The sequence below is a fragment of the Cavia porcellus genome, unplaced genomic scaffold (genome assembly GCF_034190915.1).
Source record: "Cavia porcellus strain 051 isolate PalLab524CR breed Dunkin Hartley unplaced genomic scaffold, mCavPor4.1 scaffold_2, whole genome shotgun sequence".
In the NCBI taxonomy this organism is placed as follows: Eukaryota; Metazoa; Chordata; class Mammalia; order Rodentia; family Caviidae; genus Cavia; species Cavia porcellus.
The window spans coordinates 59,288,150-59,311,809 of NW_026947485.1; the positions used below are offsets into that span (position 1 = coordinate 59,288,150).

The window sequence follows — 23,660 nt, forward strand, 5'->3', positions numbered from 1 at the left end:
GAATAGCAGTGTCAGAAATAATTGATAGTTACTTGCCTTCACCTCTGGACTTCCTGGGGTACTTAGACGAGGTAGCACATAGATTGACTCATGGTTTTTCTGCTAGTAACTCTCACATTCCTTTGTTGCTTCTTCTACTTGTACGAAGATCAGAGCCCTTTTCTCTACTGTTTTCCTAGGCACTGTCATTCAGTTCCACGGGTTCAGTTGCTATCCATATGCTGACGGCTTCCTAGTTTTTAACTTCCTTTTCCTAAACTTTCACTTCATGTACCTCATTTTTGCCATCTCTTTCCCTTAGACTTCTTGTAGATATCTCTGACGTAACACCTAGAACAGAGCCCTTGACTGTCACTTCATAATCCTGTACAATCATGCCATCATTTCATGCTCAAGCCAGAGGACCTGAAAGTCACCCTGTTACCTTCCTCTCCCTCTCCTTCCCCCATGTTTAGTCTTTTGATAAATTCTTTTTTTATTTTAAAGAGAATTTAAAAAGACAAAACAAAAACAATAAAAATGATATAGAACTTCATAACAAGATGATAGGAAATTAACAGTGGTCATCATATTGCATACTATTATTTTCAAAATAGTTGTTCAGATTACCAGATATAGGCATGCAAAACTGATCAAAGAATATAAGCACCAATTGTTCCTTTCCATAAACTATTAGAATTAATAGTGCAGCTTTTTTTGTGTGTGTGTGTGTATGTATGTATATGTGTATATATATATATATATATATATATATATATATATATATACTTTTTTCTCCTGTTCTTTTCTCCTTTCTACTGTCTCAGTTCTTTCCTTTTGGGCAACTTCTTTCTCTTTCCTCCTGTGACAAATTCTCTGAATTCTGTTCTCAAACTACATCTTGACTCAGTCTCCTTTGTTTCTTCCACTTCATCTCTGTGAAACACCATCATGTCTTAGCTAGGCTATTTAAATGGGTTCTTCACTGGATTCCCTCTTCCAACTATACCTTCATATAACTTAGCAAATGGAGTGATCTATGAACATTACAAGTCGGATGATATCTCATTCTTTTTTAGAAATAATATGGTGGCGTCTCTTTATATTTGAAACAACCTTCTACTACTTTCCCTAGCCTTTCAGATTCTTCATGACCGGACACAGCTTCTATCCATTTACCCTTGTTCACATGTCCAGTCATGTTGGCCTGCCCCACTGCAGCTCTTTCAGTGTTATGGTTTGCATCTGGATGTCCCCCTAAAGCCTCATGCTATCGTCAGGGGCAGGCCTTTCAGAGGTGGCTAAATCTATGGTTTGTGAGTGTTTCATTGTCTGTGCTAGAACTGGTGGTGAGAGTGCTGCACCCGCCCTGGGCTGGGTGGCCTGTATACAGTGTAAGGGAAGGAAAGAGCCTTCTCCTTTTGCCCTTTTCACTCTTGTTGCTTTTGCTGACTTCCACCTCTGTCATGCTACCCTGCCTTGGAGCCAACTGAAAATGGACTAAAATCTTCACAAAACGTGAGCTAAATAAACCTTTCCTTCCTTAATTTTGGGTATTGAGTGTTTTGTCTCAGCAATGAGAGGAACGTAACTAAGGCATTCATATTTATGAACTTTGGCTCTGCTTGGATGTTCAATTCCTCAGGCCTCAAATCATATCTTACCTCCCTATCCTCCCATTCAAAAAACATCAGAAATACCAAAGTGTATTTCCTGTATAGGATGGATCACTTTCTTAGATGATTCTTCTTGTTTATTGCTTAGCACATTCTGCAAGAATGTAGGTTTTCTCAAAGACGGGCTCTGTGTAGTTCCCTCCTAACTTCCTGACTTCAGATCTTGGAGTACTACCCATTAAGGGCTCTATGATCTGTTGAGTGAACAGAAAATGAGTGAATAATCATTGTTATCCTAAGAGAAAAATTTTCCTTAATAATTAACTACTAGCTTCTCTTCATGATTCTGGGTCACTAGTGAAAGAAGATACTATACGTGCTTAATGCCAATTTTTTTGTCTTGTTTTTGTTTCTGCCATAGTACTTACAGATGACCACACCCATCATAGTTCTCCTCTGCAATGGGGCAGGTGCACTTTTGTTTTTCCAAGTAGAACAAAGGATTGGAGAATGTATCTAAATATCAGCTTTAGGGAGATCTTAATACCTGCACTGTTTCTTTTTCTTTTTTTTTTTTATCGGTACTGGGGATCGAACTCATGACTGTGTGCTTGCAAAGCAGGCACTTATGCCGCTGAGCTAAATCTCTAGCCCTGTTTCTCTTTCTTAAGGAAATTATGAGAATCCAGTGAAAGAACACATCTGAAAGTACTGTGTAAACCATACAAACATGAGAGTTTTGTACAAAGTTCTAGCTTGGCCTGACTCTGGACCAACCCAGGTTCTTAAGTCAGTCTTGATATTGTCAATAAACTGTACTGAATTTAGTTATAAAGGTAATATTTTTCCTTTAAGTTATAGTACCTATCAAACTGAAAGTTTAAAAAAATAGAGATATCTTTTTATGTATGTATAATGTATAAACTATTGTTTTCTGCTCTGATTGAAACATTGCTTAAAACAAAAACAATAATAAAACAAAAACATTGCAATTGTTCCAATTTGTTTTAGGGAAGTAGAAGTTTATTTCTACTGAAAATAAGACAAAATAAAATGTTAAATACATACTGGACTACATCTGTGTTCCAAGGGAAATAGATGATTACATTTTCAGAAAGTAGATTGTTATGAATGTTTTATATGTTTGTATATTGTTATATTAAATTATACTATCATGCTTCCACTTTACATTTAGCATTAATAAAGATAGGCCCTTAAGCACAGACAAAGATCATTTAAAAATTTCATCCTTGTGAATCTTGTTCTATCAGATTATTTAAGACATAAGAATGAAACATTTGCTCAGTGTTTTCATATCACTTCCCCCCAAATTTGTTTTCATATACCATTGGGTGTATGACAACAATATTCCTTACAAAATTTCATCCTACTTTAAATTTAAATTTTTTATTGTGTTGGAAGTAGCCAGTTGTTTCCAGGTGTGTCATCGGTGAGACTTACACTGTCCTTGTTAGCCTGCAGAGGAGATGAGTGGAGAACACAGCCTTCAGCTTGCTTTGAGCTGCAGGTGGAGGTCAGGGAAAAACCCCAGCCAGCTCCCTCCCCGGAGCTGCCTTTGACCTCTCTCTAATGCCTCAGTCTCCTCCTGTGGAAAGTGTGTGAGCCAGGATATCCTTAGACCTGGAAGCAGATTTAGGAGAATGAGCAGGCTAGAGAATAAGAACTTACGCCGTAAACTTGAAAATGAAGGAAGTTCGAGAAATGAATACTAGATTTTAAATGATTTTCGAAATAGTCTCCCCTTTTTTATTTTTATAGAGGTCTCAAGTCTCAGTGTGCCCTTTTCTTCTGAAGAAAACTTTTGGAAACATATAAACAGAAGCTGGTAAGGAAAGGGAGATAGTGTGAGAAATTTAATTCCTGTTAACTTTGTCTTGATAAGGTGAAGGTAAGATTTCCAAAGTAACAAAAATTATTACTGGTAGCAAAGCCTAAGACTCACAAACATGCATTTCTCTCCTTCCACTTTGAGGTTAAGCAAGAGAGAAACTATAAGTATGTGGGAGTCTTTGTGTGTGTGGTTGCATGGACATATGTTTCCTGATATGTTTTTCATTTAAACTCTGTGTAGTCACCTTAAAATCTTGGCCTGAAGGCGTTAACTTACAAAACAAATGTGTTTTGAAATGAGGAAACCATTAAAGTTGATGATTAATTTATAGTGGGTTTTTGAGATATTTACTTAGGGTCACATGTGTTTAGCATATGACAGACATTAGAATCAAAGTACTACATTTCAAAACATATAAAAACTTTCCCTTACATCTAGCACACTTGTGGTACTCTGTGGCTTTTTTGAAAGTGTAACAATTTTATAAGATCAGTGATTGTAATTTTTAAATGTAGTTGCCTTGAATTTAATTCAGATTTTGACAGGACCTTCTGAGTTTTTCAAAAGTCCTTGTAAACACTTTCAAGGATACAGTAAAGGCAGTGTTAAAATCTCTTTGTGAAATACAATAGTAAAAGGAACTGAGGAACATGGTCCCTCGCTAAGTGGAAAGTGCTCATTCTCTGTCTGACGTCTGGACCGGAAGTCCTGGCTCACTGACAGGGAAGGCAGGCTCTGAGACCCTACCTGTCCCTGCCTGCATTTATTCCCTGAGGCCTTGGAGATTTAGGAGGACCCCTTGGGATTTGAGCACAGTCATAACATAAATCTTATCTCCCTTTTAGAAGCTGAAAATAAGTTTTCCTCTTGAATTTTCTCTCCCAAAGGCCTTTGAGGTACATGGAGCCAAAAGCCTGGTTTACTGATGTTTGTGGCCCTACAAGTTTGTTTCTGGCATCACAGAAGCAGAACACAGGGTGGCTCTTCTGAGATCCATAAGGACAGGTGCATCCCGCCTATCTCTCTACTAGTGCTTTCAGCCCCTCTTGGTGTGTTAGCTCATCACAGGGAAAGTGATGATCTTTCCCAAAGATTTAGAATGGTTCAATTCAGGCCAACCCTTAAATCTAACTTTGAGGACCTCAAAGGATCTCTTCACCAGCAAGTGGTTGGTATAACACCTGTGGGCAGTGAAGACATGTTTGATTATTGTTTTCAGGGTGATAATTATTATACATTGTGTATATGTTTCTAAAATAGGACATGCTTAGCAATTTCCCTGTTTGCTAGATGAGGAAATCAAGAACTAGAGAAGCTGAACAGCTTGTGTCTTTACAATATAGACATTTTTTGTAAGATGCTTGTTTTGTATATGAAAGGGAGACTATAAATATGATGGCAATGAAAAACTGAATGACTAAGTCAGACCAGAGGGAATGATTCACCCTAATCCATGGATGCTGTCTCCAAATTTACCCATCTTCTAACAATCTCACCCCATTCTTGGTTTTCCATCATCACAACCTAGAGGATGTAAGCCTTAAAGAGAAACATAGATCCAAACCCAAAAGAATTAAACATTTTTCAAAAACTTTAAATGTTTGAATATTGTAACATTGCTTGATTTGAAAAAAAGTGGCCCATAGTCATAAATTAAAATGTAAGTCTGTGTGAAATTCCACTGAGTATCATTATTCTAAAAATGTTTCCAGCATCTGAATTGCCCCTCTGTTCTCTGCAATGGTTCACATATGTGCACACCATCAACAGGCAGTGGGGGAACAGAGGACCGATTCACACAGAGATGCATTAGGAATTTGTGCATTTCATTGGCAGACATGAACCAGACAAGCAATTCCTGTTTGAATAGGCCTGAGAAGGAGGGCTGACCTTGGATAGAGGTTTAATGATAATAAAATTAAGGGTCTACAATTCCAGAGTGGATTTGAAACCACTTCTTCATAATATGCCTACAAAATTGCTCCAGACTGGACCATAAGCCCATGATAGGACTAATTAAAGCCAGAGCCATGTAAAAACTGGATGTCAGGCAGTTTGACCCATAGGTTTCAGAACAGGTCAAATTCAGGACCAGGAAAACTTGACTGGCTGACTTTTGAAGGTTATTCTTTTCCATTTTATACATGATCTTTACCATCTGAGCTGCATTCCAGACTATCCTGACTTTCAGTATTGTTTTCATTTCTCCTTGTGTATTTCCTAAGAGCATTTTTCTTCCCAGGAGTACATACATACCTTCCCTGCAGTCCTGGAGATGCACACTAAATCTTCTGAGCAGTCATTGCCCACATTAGCATCAACACATGCTTATTTTTAATAAGGCAGACTAGGAAATTCTCCTCCAGTGGGAGAGTTATATTGACTATGAGTACTTCAGAGCCTGATGTTCTCCTTGTCATTAGGTGCAGTTCCAGTGTTTCTGACTCAAGTAAATAAGAAAAAATTTCCCATTCCATGAAATTCTTGGCACAAGGCAATCATATGCTTATTTTCCATGAATGACTTTGAAAAAGTGCAAGAACAACAAACCCTTCCATTGCCATAGCAATTATTAAAATTATTAGGGATTAATATTAAAGTTCTGGGAGAGGAATTTATTTGAAGAATTGAAATTATTTTAAATTGAAATTTAAAGCTGGAAAAATACCTGAAAGGATGTGAAATAGCAATTCAAGTAATATTCTTCACAGCATTTTCTAAATGATTTACCTCCTTAATAATCATGCTGATAATTGTCACCACTTCGCTTTTCATTTTAAAGGGCGAGCACTGTGACAATGGTCAGTCAATAGCTCGCACACATGCTAGTATTTAGGTTGCTGTATATGAACTCAGAATGAAGCCTATAAAATTTCCATTGACATTCTGGAAACCATCAGTGAAGTATTTGAGATACGCTGAATTGCATTATTCGTGCCAGAGTGGTGCTTATGTTTATGGAAGTTGAAGACTTAGTTAAGGTTTAACTTATTTTAAACCTCAACAATTTCTAGGCTTCATCTTAGTGGACTCTTCAGAGTACTATTTCTTAAAAATTCTTAAAAGTGGGTTTTTCACAAGGAATTCAGTTTGGTTATTTCCCCCAAAGTAGAAAAGAACGAACTCATCTTTTGAACAACTTTAAATTGTCCCCACACTTTAAAAGTGAAAGGGATTTAATTGGTACAAACAAAGGGACAGAAATTGACTAGAGCCTTATTAAAGTACGTGTGTTGCAGGGGAGAAAGAAGTCTGGTAGACTGAAAATTTCTCAAATATTGTATATAAATTTTATAAAATAGATAAGGTGTAATGGTCATTTCCTTGACCTTGCTTCATGTCCGAATTTCTGCCACTTATTAGCTATGTGAGCCCAGAAAGACATTTAATCTCCTTAAGATTTAGAACCCTCATCTGTGATTAGGGACAACAATGCCTACTTCAAAGTATTGCTCTGAGAAAATAATAGAATTAATGTACCTAAGATACTTTTATGAGTTCTAACAAATTATAAAAGCATTATAATTAGTATTAGTCACAGCATGCTTTTCTCTGCCAAATCAAGTACACTGGAGGATGGATGAAATGAGAAACGAAGAATTTCTGTAGGTAACAGTTCTGGAATTAGACCTGTGCAAATGTTGAGGTAAACCACAGAATTGAGAAAGGTCAACAGAGGGAGAATGGAAAGGGAAGGTTTTGGGAGCGAGGCACTTGTGCAGGTGTATGGGTCTCTTGTAATAAAGGAAGAATTTTGTAAGCCAGGATGTTTTCTTTTTTCTCCTTGAAAGTATGATTGACTTTATGTAGGAAAAATACTTTTATAGCCACACAGGTGTGGTCTTTGCATTAAATGGCAGCTGAGAGAAAGTCTGTGGAAAAGGTAGCATCTCGTATATGATTACAGCCAGCATCAAAACAGGATGCTGGCTCTGGAGTCACACCTAGGTTGAATTACCATAGGCTGTGTAGGTTTAGGCAAGTCATGTAACCTCTATGATCCTCAATTCCTTTTCTATAAAATGGAATGAGTAGATGTTGATAAGATCAACTAATGAATGAAAAGTTTTTGCTATATAATAAAATTAATGCATGCTCCTTAATATTTATGTTTTAATATTAACAATAAAGATTTACTGATGAGAAAGTATTAATAGTGTACTTGCACTTTTTTCTTTTAAAAAGTAAAAATTCTAATCTATACTTATTGTAATTATCATAAAATCATGTATGTTTTTAGAGGCATTAGATAAACTGTTATGCAAGGTTATGGTTTAGGTCAGTGATGGCGAACCTATAGCTCATGTGTCATGGTGAGCTGTTTGTTATCATTGAAAGATCTAAAAGGTTCACCAACACTGATGTGGGTAAAAAATTTACTGAATCATTCAGCCACATGAATGCATACTGGAAACAGTCCTAAACTTGGTTCTTCCTTGTGAAATTAAAAGGCGTGTCTCTCACCCTAGTGTCTCTTGAGGGCCAAGAGGAAGTGGGAAGATGTGTAAGCAATTATTATTTTCTTGAGGGAGTGAAGGCAGATAGGAATAACACTCGGACCGTAGGCTCATGAAAATGATGCAGCTGCAAATGGAAACTAGGATTTGTGCTCCAGTCTGTTCATTATCTCCTAATACAAGGGCTCCCTCTGCAGGCTCCCACAACCTTCAGTTTTTACATAGAAAGTTAAAACCAGCCATGCAAGAAGTTGTCTTGATGGCAGAAGGATAGCATGGCAGATGAGCCAATGTATGCTGGTTATAATCATTAAGGTAAATGGCCTCAGATCAGCAGTAAAAAGAAACAGGGAAAGTGGATCAAGAAACAAGATCCATCAGGGTACTGTATACAAGAAACACATTTAACTTGAGAGGAAATTGATAGACTAAAAGTCAAAGAGAGGAAACAGTGTTCTATGTGACAAAAACCCAGAAAAAAGCAGGGATAGTTTGCCCATCAACCATAGAATAGATAAGAAAGATGGTATTTTTATACAATGGAAAGTCACCCAGCTGTAAAAAATGATAAATCCCAAGGTTCTTGAACTAAATGGATGCAACTGGAGATCATGCACATGAGTGAAATGGTTTAAACTCACATGGGTGAACCTCATGTTAGCTCTCTAGCATAAAAAACTGGAGTTAGTGGGATCTAAAATGTACAGCAGATACTGTTGTAGGGGAGGAAACCTCTAAACAGGGAAGGTGGTAGCCACTGTTAAGTTTCTATTATCTTTTGAGTCCTGTATTGTTTTCATTGTTTTGTTTTATTTTATTCTGTTTTGTTTTGTTTGATTTTATTATGTCTGATAGTACAGATAGCTATTTTGAAGAAAACAAGAGTTGTTGACTACCATTGTTTTGAAGTCCTGTATCACTTTAATTTTTGCATCCTAATTGCCTTTATTCTGTGTTATCTTTGCTTGGTTTTATTCCCTTTCAAAATAAAAAAGAACTTATTTTGATTCCCTGTATTTGAAAATGATACCCCATATACTTAAATAAAATCACAAATCCCAAATCCCACAGGTAAACACCCCTCTTCATAGGTACCAGAGGTGCTGCATTGTGGTAGAACTGGTACCATCAAGTGGCAAAGTGAGACTTGTTCATGGTGTTCTTGCTTATGTCCCCAGATGTGGCCTAACAAGGGCTCATGGTTCATGGAGAAACAAAAGATGTGGTACAATGTCAATTACCCCCTCCATAGCTGGAAGATGCCTCTCTCTGGATTTGCAGCTTATAAGTACCAGATGTTTCCATCGGTATTGAAAGTACAGCATTCATTCTTCATTATAGACCAACTCTAACAATTGCAGAATGTTAGACATTGGTTTAAAGCCTGTTTCAGAAAAGCATGGGTATATGTTAGTTTATACTCTCACTGATTGTAAAATACAAAAAGGTGATTTTGATAGACTAAACATAGCTACATGTCAAAAATTCTTTGGATAAGGATGAACAAATTGTTTGAGGTGAATTCTGAAGTACCACAGATGCATGGAGTCACATCGTTAAGGCTCATTGGTCAAGGTTCCAGGACAGAGAGGATAATGAGGGACCTTCAGGGTCAGCCATCTTACCACGAGAAACCTTCAGACATGCCTAGAAGGCGAACAGATTAGAGAATATGGAGACAAGATGATTAACAAACCTGAGCATTGATAGAGTTAGTGTAATATGAATTTATTTCAATTGCTTTTCCTGCCACTTTCACATCTGTTGTGTGTGTGTATGTTTGTGTAATCTGATTTAATTAAGAAAGAGATTTTAACTAAAATCACCAGAAGAAAAATATCACAAATTAAACAGTAGTTTGTGAAATCCTGTCTTAAAGATACTATTGTACAAAAACAACTCTTTCTATATCCTTACTTGACAAAAATATGTAACATTTGCTGTGGACTGATAATGCATGAAACACATGGAAATCTTACTAGATGTTAATGCACCCATGTGTTCTTCCCTTTTGCCCACTAAATAATCTTTTAAGTCACATGTTCTCCCCACTAAGAGTAACCATTTCAGCAATACTTCCCTATGTCACTGGTAAGATTTTTGAAGGGTATGAGTCAGGGATTTTTAAAAAAGTGTTATTAAAACATTTGATTGTAAAATTATTAAGTGCATATGAAAATAAAAAGACAAGTGTAATGAACTACTACCTACTCATCACCAACATGTGGTAGATCTCATCCTATCTTACTCCTCACTGAGTTCTGCAGCAATCCCCAGACATCAACTGAAGAAAACATTAGTATTTGTCTCTCAACTATTATGACTTTTATTTAAAACATAATTGTAGTGCTGTTATCACACTTAGAAATACTAATAATTCTGTACTGTGGCAAATATCCAGTGCTCAAAATTTGCACTTTTTCTCATAAATTTTTAAATTTTTTTATAAGAACATGTGTACAGTACATAAGGATTACATTCACTGTGGGGAATTGCTCCCAAGTTTTTTATAGTTGGTTTGTTTGAACTAGGATCCAAGTGATGTCCACATAATTGATTTGGTTGAGATACCTCTTAGCCTCTTCTAATCATAGTTTATGCCTAATGGATGTGTTATTTGCATTTGAGGATTTTGTAGATGATATTACGATGGTGTTATAGCATCTCACATCTTCCATTTTTGCAAACTGGTGGATCTAGAGACCTGTTCAGATCCAGGTTTTGTTGCTAGCAGTTGGGGTTGTGGCTCAGCTACAGCCTTTCAATGTCTTATTTGAATCCTGAAAAGGCAGCGACTATGAACATAGGGGAGGCAGCTGCCAGGTTAGGTGGGGCTGGGGTGAAGAGATGATTATTTCTGATAAAACATTCCATAGTTCTGGGCAATGTCTATTTATTCATATTTACCTCTATTCTGTTTCGTTAGAGTGTTTGGATGTCAGAATACTAGGATGAGAAATGACTTGTAGTTTTCAAAAACTAACAAAGTGTGTGAATCTATCAGGTGGGATTGGAAGCCCCAGGTAGCTTCAGAGATAAGAAAGAAAAGGTCACTTGGGTGTACGTAACCAGGATGTCCACAATTCTTATGTAGATCTCTTGATGTGGGAGCCATTGTTTAAGCCAGAGAAATCTGTGATCACTCAGGACTGGGAGTTGGTAGGAGAAGGGTGTTAAAGATAATTAGAAACCTGAACCTCACAAGCAGCCAGATTCTACTGGTAAGTGGGAGAGACTGAGATAGGAGACCAGAATTGCAGAAATGACCTATTAGCAGAAGAGTAGTATATGACTATGAAAGAGATTAATAATAAAGTATGGTACAAAACTTTTACCTATTCTTTTAGTTTTATCTAGAAGTGTCTTACACCCATTTACAGGTAGTCTATATTCCTCACATCCATGTACAGTTAACCGTGTTCTTAACCGTGGCCCGTGGCAATCACTAATCCACTTTTTGTCTCTATAAATTTACCTTTGCTGGACATTTCATATTGATGGAGTTAAACAATGTAGCTGACATCTTTCATTGAAAATATATTTTGGGGGTTCATCCACCTCATAATATGAGTCCACAGTTCATTCTTTACCACATTTTGTCTATGCATGCATTCACTGGTTCACAGGTATTAGATTATGTCCACTATGAGTTATGAGCTGTTACAAATAATGCAGCTAAGGACATTCAGATGCAGGATTTTTATGACATGTGTTTTTATTTTCCTTCAATGTACTCCTTAGAGTGAAATTGCTGGATCATGTGGTAAATGTACGTGCAAGTTTTAAAACTCTGCCAAACTGTTTTCCAAAGGGGCTGTAATAGCTCAAGAGGGCAGTAAGTGCTGCTGTTTCTCAGTACCCACCTGGCCCAGCTTCTTAGTATTTGTGCTGATGTGGCCAAACTTCAGTTTCCCTTTAATAAAGCAGGTGGGTGGCTCGCTGACATTTATCAACTGCCTGCCCTGTTCTAGGCCTTGTGATAGGGAGCCTCGCATGCTTTCACATTTCACTCTTATCACTGAGAACTGCAGATATTATTTTCTACGTATGTGGTGTATTTACTGAGGTTCAGAGCACTTAGCTACCTAATCATTATTGTAATGAAGAATTCTCTTTTTTTTTAAATTTAGAGACTAAAAGCAAAACAGAAAAAAGAGTAGAAATAAGACAGAATTTCAAAAAAAATAACAGTAAGGAATCACTAGTTGATAAATTACATATTGTTATCTTAGAAGTAGTTGTTCAAGTTACAAAATCAAAGCATAACAAATGGACAAACAATGACAGTACAAACCATTCTGTTTGATAAACTAACAAAAACTTAGTAGTATGGTTATCGATCTTGCACAGTTAAACATACATACAGGTATATCCTTTAGAGCATTTTCATTGTAATGTAGAATTCTTATAAATATTAAATTATATCAATTAATGCACCTGCAAACATACCTAGAATATCCTTGGACATATAAAAGGTAACTAATGAAGGCTTTTATTTTCCTGTTTCTTTCCATCATTGGCTTCTTAGGTCCAACCAGCGGCTCTAACCCACCTTCCTTGGGTCTCACTGCTTTCTCAGTAATAGTTGCCTGTTACTTAACTGTCATGCCTTGGAGAAACCAAAAAGACCTTATAGAATTTACCTTGCAGTCACAATCAGACTAGCAGCACAGATACCTTAAAGCCAATCCCTAAGTCAAATAGTATACTCTATTGACTAAAACAATACAAGCAAGTAGTGCAGGATATAATTATATCTCTTAATAACTTCCATTTATTCTTTTCTCTTGTCCTTTGTTCATAATAGCAATGATAACTTCCAAATTCTAGAGGAGAGATCTGAAAAATGTATATGTTGATGTTGCCAAGAAGTTAACCATCTTGACTGATTTGAAAGGGTTCTTTTTTAGTTGCTTTAAAGATTGTATGATTGGCAATAAGAAATGAAACAAAGGGTGATAACAAATGTGCCAAATAGGAAAGTGATTTAGGAGAAAAGGGTTCAGTTAATATCTTAATCAAATTCAAAGGTTTCTAGAATATTAAAATATAAAATGTAATGTGCATACTTAATGAAGTATTATGCAGTATAAATTTTTTATTTAATAAGTAACTTGTCATTCATTATATCTTTTCAGGGAGAGCCTGGGGTCAGAGGTCCTCCAGGTCCCACTGGGCCTCGGGGTATAGGAACCCAAGGGCCAAAGGTGAGTCTTCATGTCTGTGCCATACTTGGGGGATAGAAGCAGGGTGAGCATCCCTACACTGAAAATCTAAAATTTGAAATGTTTCAAGTTCCAAAATTTTGAAACACTGTGACAAAGTCCGAGCTGAAAGGGTGAAGGATGTGTGCTGTAAACCTGGAGATGAACACTGGAAGTCTAAAGGTGAAGGCAAAGATTAGGGCTTCTCCAAAGAATCAGAAGTGAGACTTCTTTCCCTTTTTAGTCCATTCAGGCTTCAAGCCTATTGGTTAGTGCCGCCCATACGCAGGGTGAGTCTTCCCTCTTTGGGAAGTCCATCATTCAGTCATACCCAGGACTGTATTAAGCTAAGCAGCCAGGCACTTTTTGACTCAAATTGGCACAACAGTTAACTATCACAAGTACCAGCTTGACACTGAAAATAGAAATTTTCACATCTGTCTTCATGTGATAAGTGTTAGTCAAAACCCAAGTGCACTAAATGTATTGCCTAAAAGTATCTTCTAGGCTCCATTTATAAGGAACCTAAATGAAGTTTGTGTCTAAAGTTCAGTCTTATTCCCCCAAATACTTATGTTTATTAAATATTCCAAAATTAAAAAGAAACTAAAATCTGAAATACTTTTCATCTAAGCACTTCTAATAGGGATATTCAACATGTACCATTAATGCCAGCCAAGTAAACAACATACTAAGTGTTCATTTGGTGTTAACTTTTCTTTCTTTATTACTGATACAGAATCTTGTTTTTCCACATCATCTGAAATTTTAGTAAAAGAATACTTAAATTTATAGTCTATGCACTTCCTACAAAAAAACTAGAAAGTCAGCTGCTCAAGTATGATCAGTGTGCTCAAAGTACTTTTAGGTTTTCTTTGGCCAGAGGTGCCCCGGTTAGTCTTTCACCAGGTGACTGACTGGTATAATACCCATGTGCTGTGTCCACACTGGCAGATCCAGAGCACAGGCTCTACAATACTGTGCCCCTAGAAAGCAAGAACTTCCTTTGAATATTTTTGCCCTTATTTTTGTTTCTCTTCCTTCCTGTGGTAATTTGGGGTTATTCATCTTTTTATTCTTTCAATCCAGTGTTTCTCAGTGAGGGGAGTTCCTCTCCTGTGGGGGACACTTGGAATATCTGCAAACATTTTGGGTGCCCCAACTGGGAATGCTGCTGGAATTTAGTAGGTAGAGGCCTGGGATGCTGCCAAACACACTATGATGAACAAGTACTTTTCATAATAAAGAATCATCCAGCTCCAAAATGTCGATAGTGCTGAGTTTGAAAAACTATTTTTATTGATTATGCTTTTGTTCAGAAAATAGTTTTTGTTTTAAAAGAAAGGTAAAGAAGTGTCAAGCATTTTTACAGGAAAACATGTCAACAAACTACCCATCATCAATTCAGTTTTCAAACATGTGTATTCGGGTCCAAAAATGCACAGACGTGAATTTCAACCCCATCATCACTGAGGAGAGGGAGTAAGCTTTATGAATCAAAGATTTCACTGAGAATTCCAGAATTATCAGGGTTCTCAGCTTATCTCTTTTTTTATCTGTTAACTCTTGTTTGACAAGAGGCTATTCTGAACCTTGTAAGTCACTTTACATGATGAAGAACCTCTTGAGATATCATTGGCCATTGTGATTGGGTGAAGTGAAAATGGGTCTATTTTAATTTTTCACTGTCATATTTATTTTTGGTTTTAAAATATTTTTGCAAGTCTTCCTCTTACAATCAGAAAAACATTTTTTTTTTCATACCAGAAAGAACAATACTGACTTGTACAACAACAAGCGAATCTACCCCATTTCTCCATTCCCTATTAATTTAGGGACTTCTGAGTTAAGTAAATTCATTTTCTTAGAGCCTTTACAGTTATTCATATGCCACACACCAATGTTTTAGAAATGTCATTCTGATATAATGTGGTCTTATGAGAATTGTATCACTCAGCGAGGTTGTGGCCATTTTTGTGATATTTATGCAGCAAAGCAGTAGTCCTAGCATACATTTGTAAGAACCACGTGCTAAGTACAGCATTGTCTGTAGGCACGTGCACCAGAGAACTCCACAGGGTGGTGAGTATTGCTTTCTGATCTGATCCCACCCAAGAAATCCTTCCTTAATAATCAAGCTTATGAGCACACATTAGGAGACTCTATATTCATTTGCCACTGCCTATTTTCTTTCTTAAAAATATAAGTTTATTGGTACATTTTAGGTGTATGTAATGCTCACATTTATTACAGGGAATCTGTACCTGTATCTTGATTCTCCCCCCCATTTCTCTCCCATCCCTTCAACCCTTCTTCGCCTCCTTATTCACAAAAGATTTGTTTCCAGTTTTCCTTCTTTTCTCTTCTTTCTTGTCCTCTCTTCCCTCCCTAGTTCTCTTCCCCATTTGAACATTTTATTCCTATTTCATAATATCAATTATACATTTTGGCTCTGATTTATACTTTTGGTTTCTCACAGGAGAGAAACAATGCAGTATTTACATGTGTATTTGATTTGTTCCACTTAAGAGTATGATCTCAAGGTGTATCCATTTACCTCGAATTATGTCAAGTTTGTCCTTCTTTATTACTTACTAGTACTCCATTGCATAAAAAGGCCACATCTTTTTTATCCATCAGTTGATGGGCATTTGGGCTGCTGCTACATATTTTCCTGAAAACCTAACACCAGTTTACAGCAATAGTCACTGAATCTTTACCTGCAGTCCCAGGAACTCCACAATGCAATGCAGCAGCGTGTTACCAGACACATGGAGTCCTTCCTCCATGTTTTTAGATCCAGTGTGGGACGGCCTGCTGTTTTAGGGTTAGGATCTTTGGAGGCACCAAGGAGGAACTGCTGGCCTCCACTTCTGCTTATTCCAAGCAGCACTGTCTTATCATTTAAAAAATATTTGCCTTAGTGTAGGATGTTTTAAAAAAGCAATTTGACTAAACTAAAATTTTAAAAAAAATTCTGCTTTAAATAAAATACAAAATTGCTCACATGCAGAGAGAAGGTCCTGGTCAGAGTGAAGTAAGCATGGAGCCAAGAGCAGCAACGTTTATGGTTTTTCCTTCCTTAGTCTTCTTACGCTTTGTCTTTAATTCCTTCCCATTTTCCCACAGGGTGATATTGGACAGAAAGGCTTGCCTGGCCCTCCTGGGCCACCGGGCTATGGATCTCAAGGAATTAAAGTAAGTGAAAGGGACTGTGTCATAATCAGCTCTCAGTTCAGTAATGTGCTTGGGAGAAGAGGCTGTGGGTAAAACAAAATTCGGCGATTATGAAATGGATTTAATGTAAAGCTAGCAGTGAAAATTACATCCAATATTTAGAGACATCATCTATAAGTACCATAGTTCCACAAATGCTAAATATTAAACATTGCTTAATGAAAAACTTAACTGTTGTTCTCCTTGGTTTCTCAGAAGAATGAGGACTTCATGTCCAGCTTTGCAGTCTCTATCTCTCTTTCAAAACCTTCCTCACCTATCTTCCTCACCTGCCCTCCTCACCTGTAAGCTCCCTTTATAGCCAGGATTAGGGGGACAGAGGGGAGGATGTGGGGTGCTTCCCAGTTTTAGCTCACAAAGGATTCCCCAGGGACCATTGAATGCTGTTGACAGTCATCCCTAGAAGACAGGAATATGAATTTCTGAGAGCAGAGTTTGAGCATCGTGGTTTTAAAAGTTCCTCAGTAGAATTCATAGATATCTGCCTTCTGGTTTATTTCTGCTTTATTTTATTTTATTTTTTGTCTTTTTTGTTTTTACCGGTACCAGGGATCGAACTCACGACTGCCTGCTTGCAAGGCAGGCGTTTATGCCGCTGAGCTAAATCCCCAGCCCCTCTGCTTTATTTTTGTAAGATAACGACAAACCTATCTAGCCAGGTGGAAGTCTCAGGATCTCCCATGTCTCAGTAGACAAAATTTGGTGTCTAATGGTTACCAGGTACTTTAACTAATTAATTCCCCTTTCTCCTTTTTTTCTTACATTTTTTGAGACAGGGTCTCACTTTGTAGTGCAGGCTGGCCTTCAATTCATGGAGGTCCTTGTGTGTCAGCTTCTCAAATGCTAGGATTATAGGCATGTACCGCCACCTCTAGCCCCTTTTTTTGTCTTCTAATAGTTGGATTTTGTCTTTAAGTCAGCTCACTTCTCTTTCCCCTTCCCTGCAATGAATTAATATTTATAACCATAGGTAAGCTTTGAGACTGAGCAATTGATAATTGATAATTTTAGATAATTAAGATTGATTCTAAAAAAAAGTAAGAAATATTCAAACTTTCACAAAGAACAGAACTTCTTAGTAAGCAGAAGACAGAAGGAACCTAACTTAATAACTGTGAAAATCCTGTTGGTATTAAATACATACTTCTTTTTTTTTTTTTTTTTTTGTCTTTTTCATTTTTATCAGTACCAGGGATCGAACTCACAACCACACAATTGCAAGGCAGGCGCTTATGCCGCTGAGCTAAATCCCCAGCCCCTAAATACATACTTCTATGCAGGGAAAATGAGCTGTCAAAAGCAAAGCTCAGTGAATCTGTGTTACACCTTCTAAGCCAGTGACACACAAACCTTTCGGAGCTTTCAGTGATAACAAACAGACCACTGCAGCACCTGTGCCATAGGTTTACCACCACTTTAAATCTAACCCATCACACAGTGCCTGGCGTTTTCATGGCAGATTTTTAAATAACAGTTGTTCATCTGTCAGATAATGCATCCAAGCAAAGACCAGACAGCATGTTGCTGATAGTACATAAGCACTGGAAAGTACAGCAAAACTCTGCTTCTATACAAACAAGCTCATTCTCATACCAAGTCCTTCAATTTTGTGCTTAAATGATGGTAATGCTCTCTCTACAAGATGTGTGAGTTTGCTTATGTATGGGCTTGAGTCACATGTGCTATTAATTTATGATGTCTACCTCTTAGATCTTGTGCCAATTTTCTCTTTTCTCATTTGCAAATATTTCCTTTATTCTTACTGGAGCACCTTAGGTTACATTTAATTAATCTTCATCAACTGTGACTCCCCCTTTATTATGACCTTCAATTTATACTGTGTTCAAATGTATCCTGCGTGAAGCTAGGTTATGGAGCCAACCACTGTAGAGAAAGAAACCAAATGACCATATCACATACCAGAAATGAGAGAAGCTTTTTCTCCGCTAGATTGTGACGTTGGGGAAGGCTGCACTTAACCAAGTCTGGCTCATATGACCTTTGTAGACCTATTGAATTGACTGACATCCTACTGGCACCAGGGAAGAAATGTTTGGTTTATTTTCCTGACTCTTGGTCAAAGTATCATTGCAAAAGGGAGCTAGATGAATAAATAGTACTAGTGGTATTTTTTTGAGTCATCGTAAGACCACATACTCGGTTAAATTTCATTTCTTGCAATCGCTTGTTGCTATATTTCTCACATTTTTATAAATACCATTGAAATCAGTAGAGCTTCTGTAATATCTTCTTAGGAGGCTTTGATGAAGGACTTTGTTGCTTTTGAGCTTTAATATTGGAGTTTGAGCTTTGCTCTGCTTCTCCATGCCATCCAAGCCATGGACAAAATAAGAGTCAGGGCTACATTTATAGAAGTGATCTGTTTCAGCACCCAGCTTATGGCTGAATATTGGCACAATATTGGCAGTGAGTTCTAGTATTTAAATCAACCAGCCCACCAACTAACCAACCAACCAACCATTCAGACTAAACACCATCTGTGTTAGGCAAATAAGCTGAGTACTGATATAAAAGGTGAGTGAGGAGACATGAACTCAGTCCTCATCGAATTTATGAGCTATAAAACAATCTGACTTTGGGCTCTCGAGGGAGTGGAGGGTAGCACAGTGAGTCGAGATCAAATGGGTTGACAGTGTCCTGCAGGGTCCTAAGGGCCACAGTAATGAGTTTAGCTTTAATCCTAAGAACATTTAAAAGCCAGAGAAGTGTGACATGCTTAGTTAGGAAGCACTCACTCTAACCGCCATCTGTGGAAAAGGTGAACATGGAAAAAGGGATACAGGAATGCAAGGACTCCTCCTCTCATTCTCCTGATGCCCCGTGCATCAGACTGTGTTCTGGGAACTTCATTTTCCTGCCTTTTCTGGGCCTGTGATACTACTGCTTCTGTGACAGTCCTGGTCCTGGTCAATCCTGGATACCTTGGCAACCTGGTTTCCTCTGATTGCCCTGCTGTTGTCCAGTTGACTGCACATCAGAGAAGCTTTGTCTCCTTTAAGGCCTCAGTGCTTTTTCCCAACCACAAATATGTTGATTGATTGATCAAATGAATGAATATGGGACTGAGGTTCTTTGATCTCCAAATGGTCTTGGTTTTTCTGGTTTACTGCATGAGGCTGGAGGTTATATGATCCCACTGTCTTGTCTCATTATGAGCCTCTGGTAATAGCCATTCCCCTTGAGATGGGCTCTAAATGTGCTCTAAATCTATGGGCTCTAAATCCCATAGATTGTCAGGAAGAAGCAGGGGTGAGGTTGGGTCTTGAGAGATTCTTTTATGCCAGCTAGCTCCTTAGAAGCTATAGCCCTTACAGATGCTGGGGGAGTAGACGAGAAAGCTCAGAAAGGACTGAAAGAGACAGCTTCTCCCCAGCTCTGTTTGTCCCCAGAAGTTAGTCCAGCTTCCCTCCCTTCATCCTGCTTAAGTCATTTTCAGCATCCTGAGCAGCATAGCAGTTCCCGATTTCCAGTGTAACTCTTATTATATATAAACTTTTACTCACTGAAAGAACTAACCCCTATGCCACTGGTTGCAGTTCTGTCTCCAAGCCTGAGCATGATTGATCCAATCTTGGCTGATTGTTCTTTCTCTGTAGTTAGGGTGCTGCAAAGGATGGGCTATTTCAGGCTTGTCCAGTTTGTTATCAGTGTTAAAAGAATCACCTCCCTGACATGCTGGGGAACCTGGTGAATGCCATCCAGCAAAAATCTGTGTCTCCAAAGCTGACCAATTGTGATGATTACAGTTATCACACTGTCACAGAGCTAACAGACCAGCCTCCAGGACATCAGGGCTCATAACTGGAGGGAAACTCAGTTCACATGACCACTTCCCTGTCTCCATGTGCTGGCTTTTGAGCCTGGTTTATTCTTGTGGGGTAAACGTGGATGCTTTGTTGAACCTCAGTTAACTTATCTGTAAAATGATGAAGAAGTATAAGGTGTTGTGCAGATAAAATTGTACCAAATATCTACTATGGAGTAGTGGGTACTCAACCAGCTTAGACTATGTTTTTTGCCTCAGGAAAAGCCTCAGGAAGGCTTTTCTCCTTCCTGAATCACAGGTCTTCCTATTTGATAATAATGGTTTCCCAAAGTTGTAATGAAGTATAACTGAAATTAAAAGAAGGTACAAATATTTTAAATTTTTATTTTTAAATATTAAAATGTTAAATTTTAAATATATAAATATTTAAAATAATGGATATATATCCATTAAATATTTGCAGTTTCATATAATTATTCCTTATATTAATGGAATAATTATATTATTATATGATTTATTCATTAAAAAATTGATTTAAGGGGAAAAACTCTCACTTTATAAAAAGTCAAGGGTAGGTTTAATACACAAAAAGTTGTAGATGCTCGTAGAGAGGTTAAGAAGAATTGATATTACACTGTTTTGGCCTCTAAAATCATAGCTGTGCCCTATGACAGGGTTATATTATTCAGGGGCAACACACACACACACACACACACACACACACACACACACACTTTAAGACGTCACAGAGTTGTAAAGTTTTCTTTCTTTCTTCACACTGCAGACAAATAAATAGTCACTTAAAAAACAAAACTAATCTTGGTGATTATACCACCTTTGCATTCACTCAGTCTGCAAACATCTTAGGAATTAAGTAGAAATGATTAGGTTCTATATGCTTACTACAAAAAATATTTTTGAATTAAGTTGTGGTATTTTCCCCTGATTGTAATTTTTCAGTGAGTACAGTGATTCTGCCTAAAAAGTGATACAAAAGTCACAAGTGAGGTTGCCACTTTTAAATAACTTGGTGTTTTGGTATAAACCCCACTGAGACTGACAAGGGAGGCAGTGGCTAAAAACTGAACCCAGTAATCAAAGTCCACAAACAAACTTTCCACCCTGAAGGCACCACACCTTTACACCTTGGTATACTTTTAAACCAAGGGGAAAACAATTGTGCAACGTCTGAACCAAACCCCAGAGTGCTGAATCTGCATCACTTGATTCATACAGATTGCACAGGTCTGGGAAGGTTGGCATTGTTCAGTAGGGCTGCATCTATGGCCATTTGTAGTTTTTGCCTGCTGGGTCCCATTTCACTTGCCTTCAGGAGCAAGTCATTTTATGCCTTCAAGCCAGTGAAAAATAGAAATCCTTCCTTCTTTTCTTCATTTCCTGAGTCTGGGGATATGATAGTGTACGTTCCTCTCTCAACTTCATATTAAATTTTTTTTAAAAAAATAACTGATTTCATCAATCAGAATTGAAATGAAAACTTCCAGCTCTCAATGTAGAGGGTTGTGAATCAGGATTACTGCCAGTCCGTCTTTTGTGCCTATTTACTGTGAGCGGGGCCCTAAGCCCTGACTAGGACCAAGATAGATTATCCTATCTTCTACCACGCTCCTTCCGTGCCTATAAACCTAGGAGGAAAAAAAATTTTTAAATCATTTTTTTTCAAAGTGAATATATTACCATACCCCAAGGCTTATTGTGGCTTCTTAACTCCAAAAGACAAATCATAAAGATACTATTGATTTAGTCATGAAGATAAGGCACCATGTGCTGATGCTAAATGTTTTTTTTTTTTTAAAGTTGAAAGTATCACTGCAAACTAGAAAGTTATATGAAAAATTTCACTTGAGTAGCTATATATTAAAGCTACTCATCATGTTATAATAGCATGTGATTTATACTTGCAATAAGCCAGGCTTAACTAATCTTTCCTTCTCCTTTTCCTTCTTTTCTTCATTTCTCCCATCCTGCCCACCCACTCCAAATATATAAAGATATAGAATTTATGTATATTTATTCCATTCTGTTATTGTAACAGACAGCACCTATATATAACCAAGTTGAGTAAAAGATACAGATAAATTACTTTACCATTACTGGCTTTATTGTCCATGAATTTCCCCATTGAAAATTTATTTATTTGTATTTTTTATTTTGTGCAAAAGAAAGTAAAATAAAATTTCATAACACAATAATAGGAGAATGACAATAGTTAATACATGTTATAATAGGCATTTTATTTTTGCTCCACTATCATAGGTAGTTCAGAAGTAACTTACTAGAATATATTTTCTCCCCTTATTTCACTGAGTAAGAGGTGTCTTTACTACTCAGAGCTTAGAGCTCCTGGACTGCAAAACTGTAAACATTTTTTAAAATGAGAGAAAAGTCATACTATATGCTCTTTAATTTGTATATATGCTCTTTAAATTGTGGGACCATATTATATTCTCTTTAAATTGTGGGCACTACTTTATTCAAGTTTTGCCAATCTGTGAGGTAGTAAACTAAAAGCTCACGCAGAACTCCTCTTCCCCAGGCTTCCCTAAAGTGATCACATGGTGAGTAGTAATTAAGTCAGGGAGATTCTGGAGGTAAAAATCTGATCAATTTGAGCCTTTAAAAAGAGAATCCTATTCAGAATTTTAATTTGCATCTTGAAATTAAAAGTTGACATTTTCTTGTAATCCCAGCACTCAAGAAGCTGAGGTAGGAGGATTGTTGGAAGTTTGGGCTACACAGTGAGCTCAAGGCCAATGTGAGTTGCATAGTGAGATCCTGTCTCAGAAAGACAATAAATAAATAAACAAAAATAAATAAATAAATAGGTTGATATTTAAACATTTGAGATACATGTAGTGAAGTCTTTTATCCTTCTTTTGTTTTTGTTTTAGTACTGGGGATTGAATTCAGGACCTTGCACTTGCCAGGCAAGTGCTTATGCCATTGAGCTAAATCCCCAGCCCCCCTAATTTATTTATTCTTAAAAATAGAAATACAAAAAGCAATTCTTTTCCCACAAGTACAGTTCTGACAGTATCCTGGGTTGGGATTTAGTGACTTTTTGAAACCAATACGAGGTTTACTGGAAATCCCAGCAGGATCTGGGCTGGTAGGCTGAGCATAGCTTCCTGGGGTGAGGCTGAATGACCTCTACACACATCACACATTTCACACTTAACAGGTCTGTTCTGGGTTAGCTTGTTGAAGGAGGTGCAATTTCTTACTGCAAACCTCTGCGACGAATTAATAAGCACTCGACAATCTAAGCTGATTTTTATTGCTTTCACAAACATCATAAAGACCTTATGATTGTTGGCTTTTCATTAACAGTACTTTTCCTTGGTTAGTTGCAGATATGACTTCTCTCTCATTTTAAAAAACATTTACAGGTTTGCAGTACATAATGATTACATTCATCATAAAGGGCTGGTACGTGTATGTAACTCAATTTAAAGATAAAAGCAAGAAAATTAATTAAATTTCCTGGCTAGGGTAGCTTGGAGGAGA

General features: G+C 37.3%; 1 protein-coding gene across 1 annotated transcript in view; it reads left to right on the plus strand.

The window, feature by feature from the left end:
• Positions 1-23,660, plus strand: part of Col28a1 (collagen type XXVIII alpha 1 chain) — a 182,803-nt gene that overhangs the window by 84,297 nt on the left and 74,846 nt on the right. The window contains exons 26-27 of the mRNA XM_013158142.3: positions 13,043-13,111; positions 16,238-16,306. Coding sequence (XP_013013596.2) covers positions 13,043-13,111; positions 16,238-16,306 — 138 coding nt within the window. The remainder of the gene's footprint in view (positions 1-13,042; positions 13,112-16,237; positions 16,307-23,660) is intronic.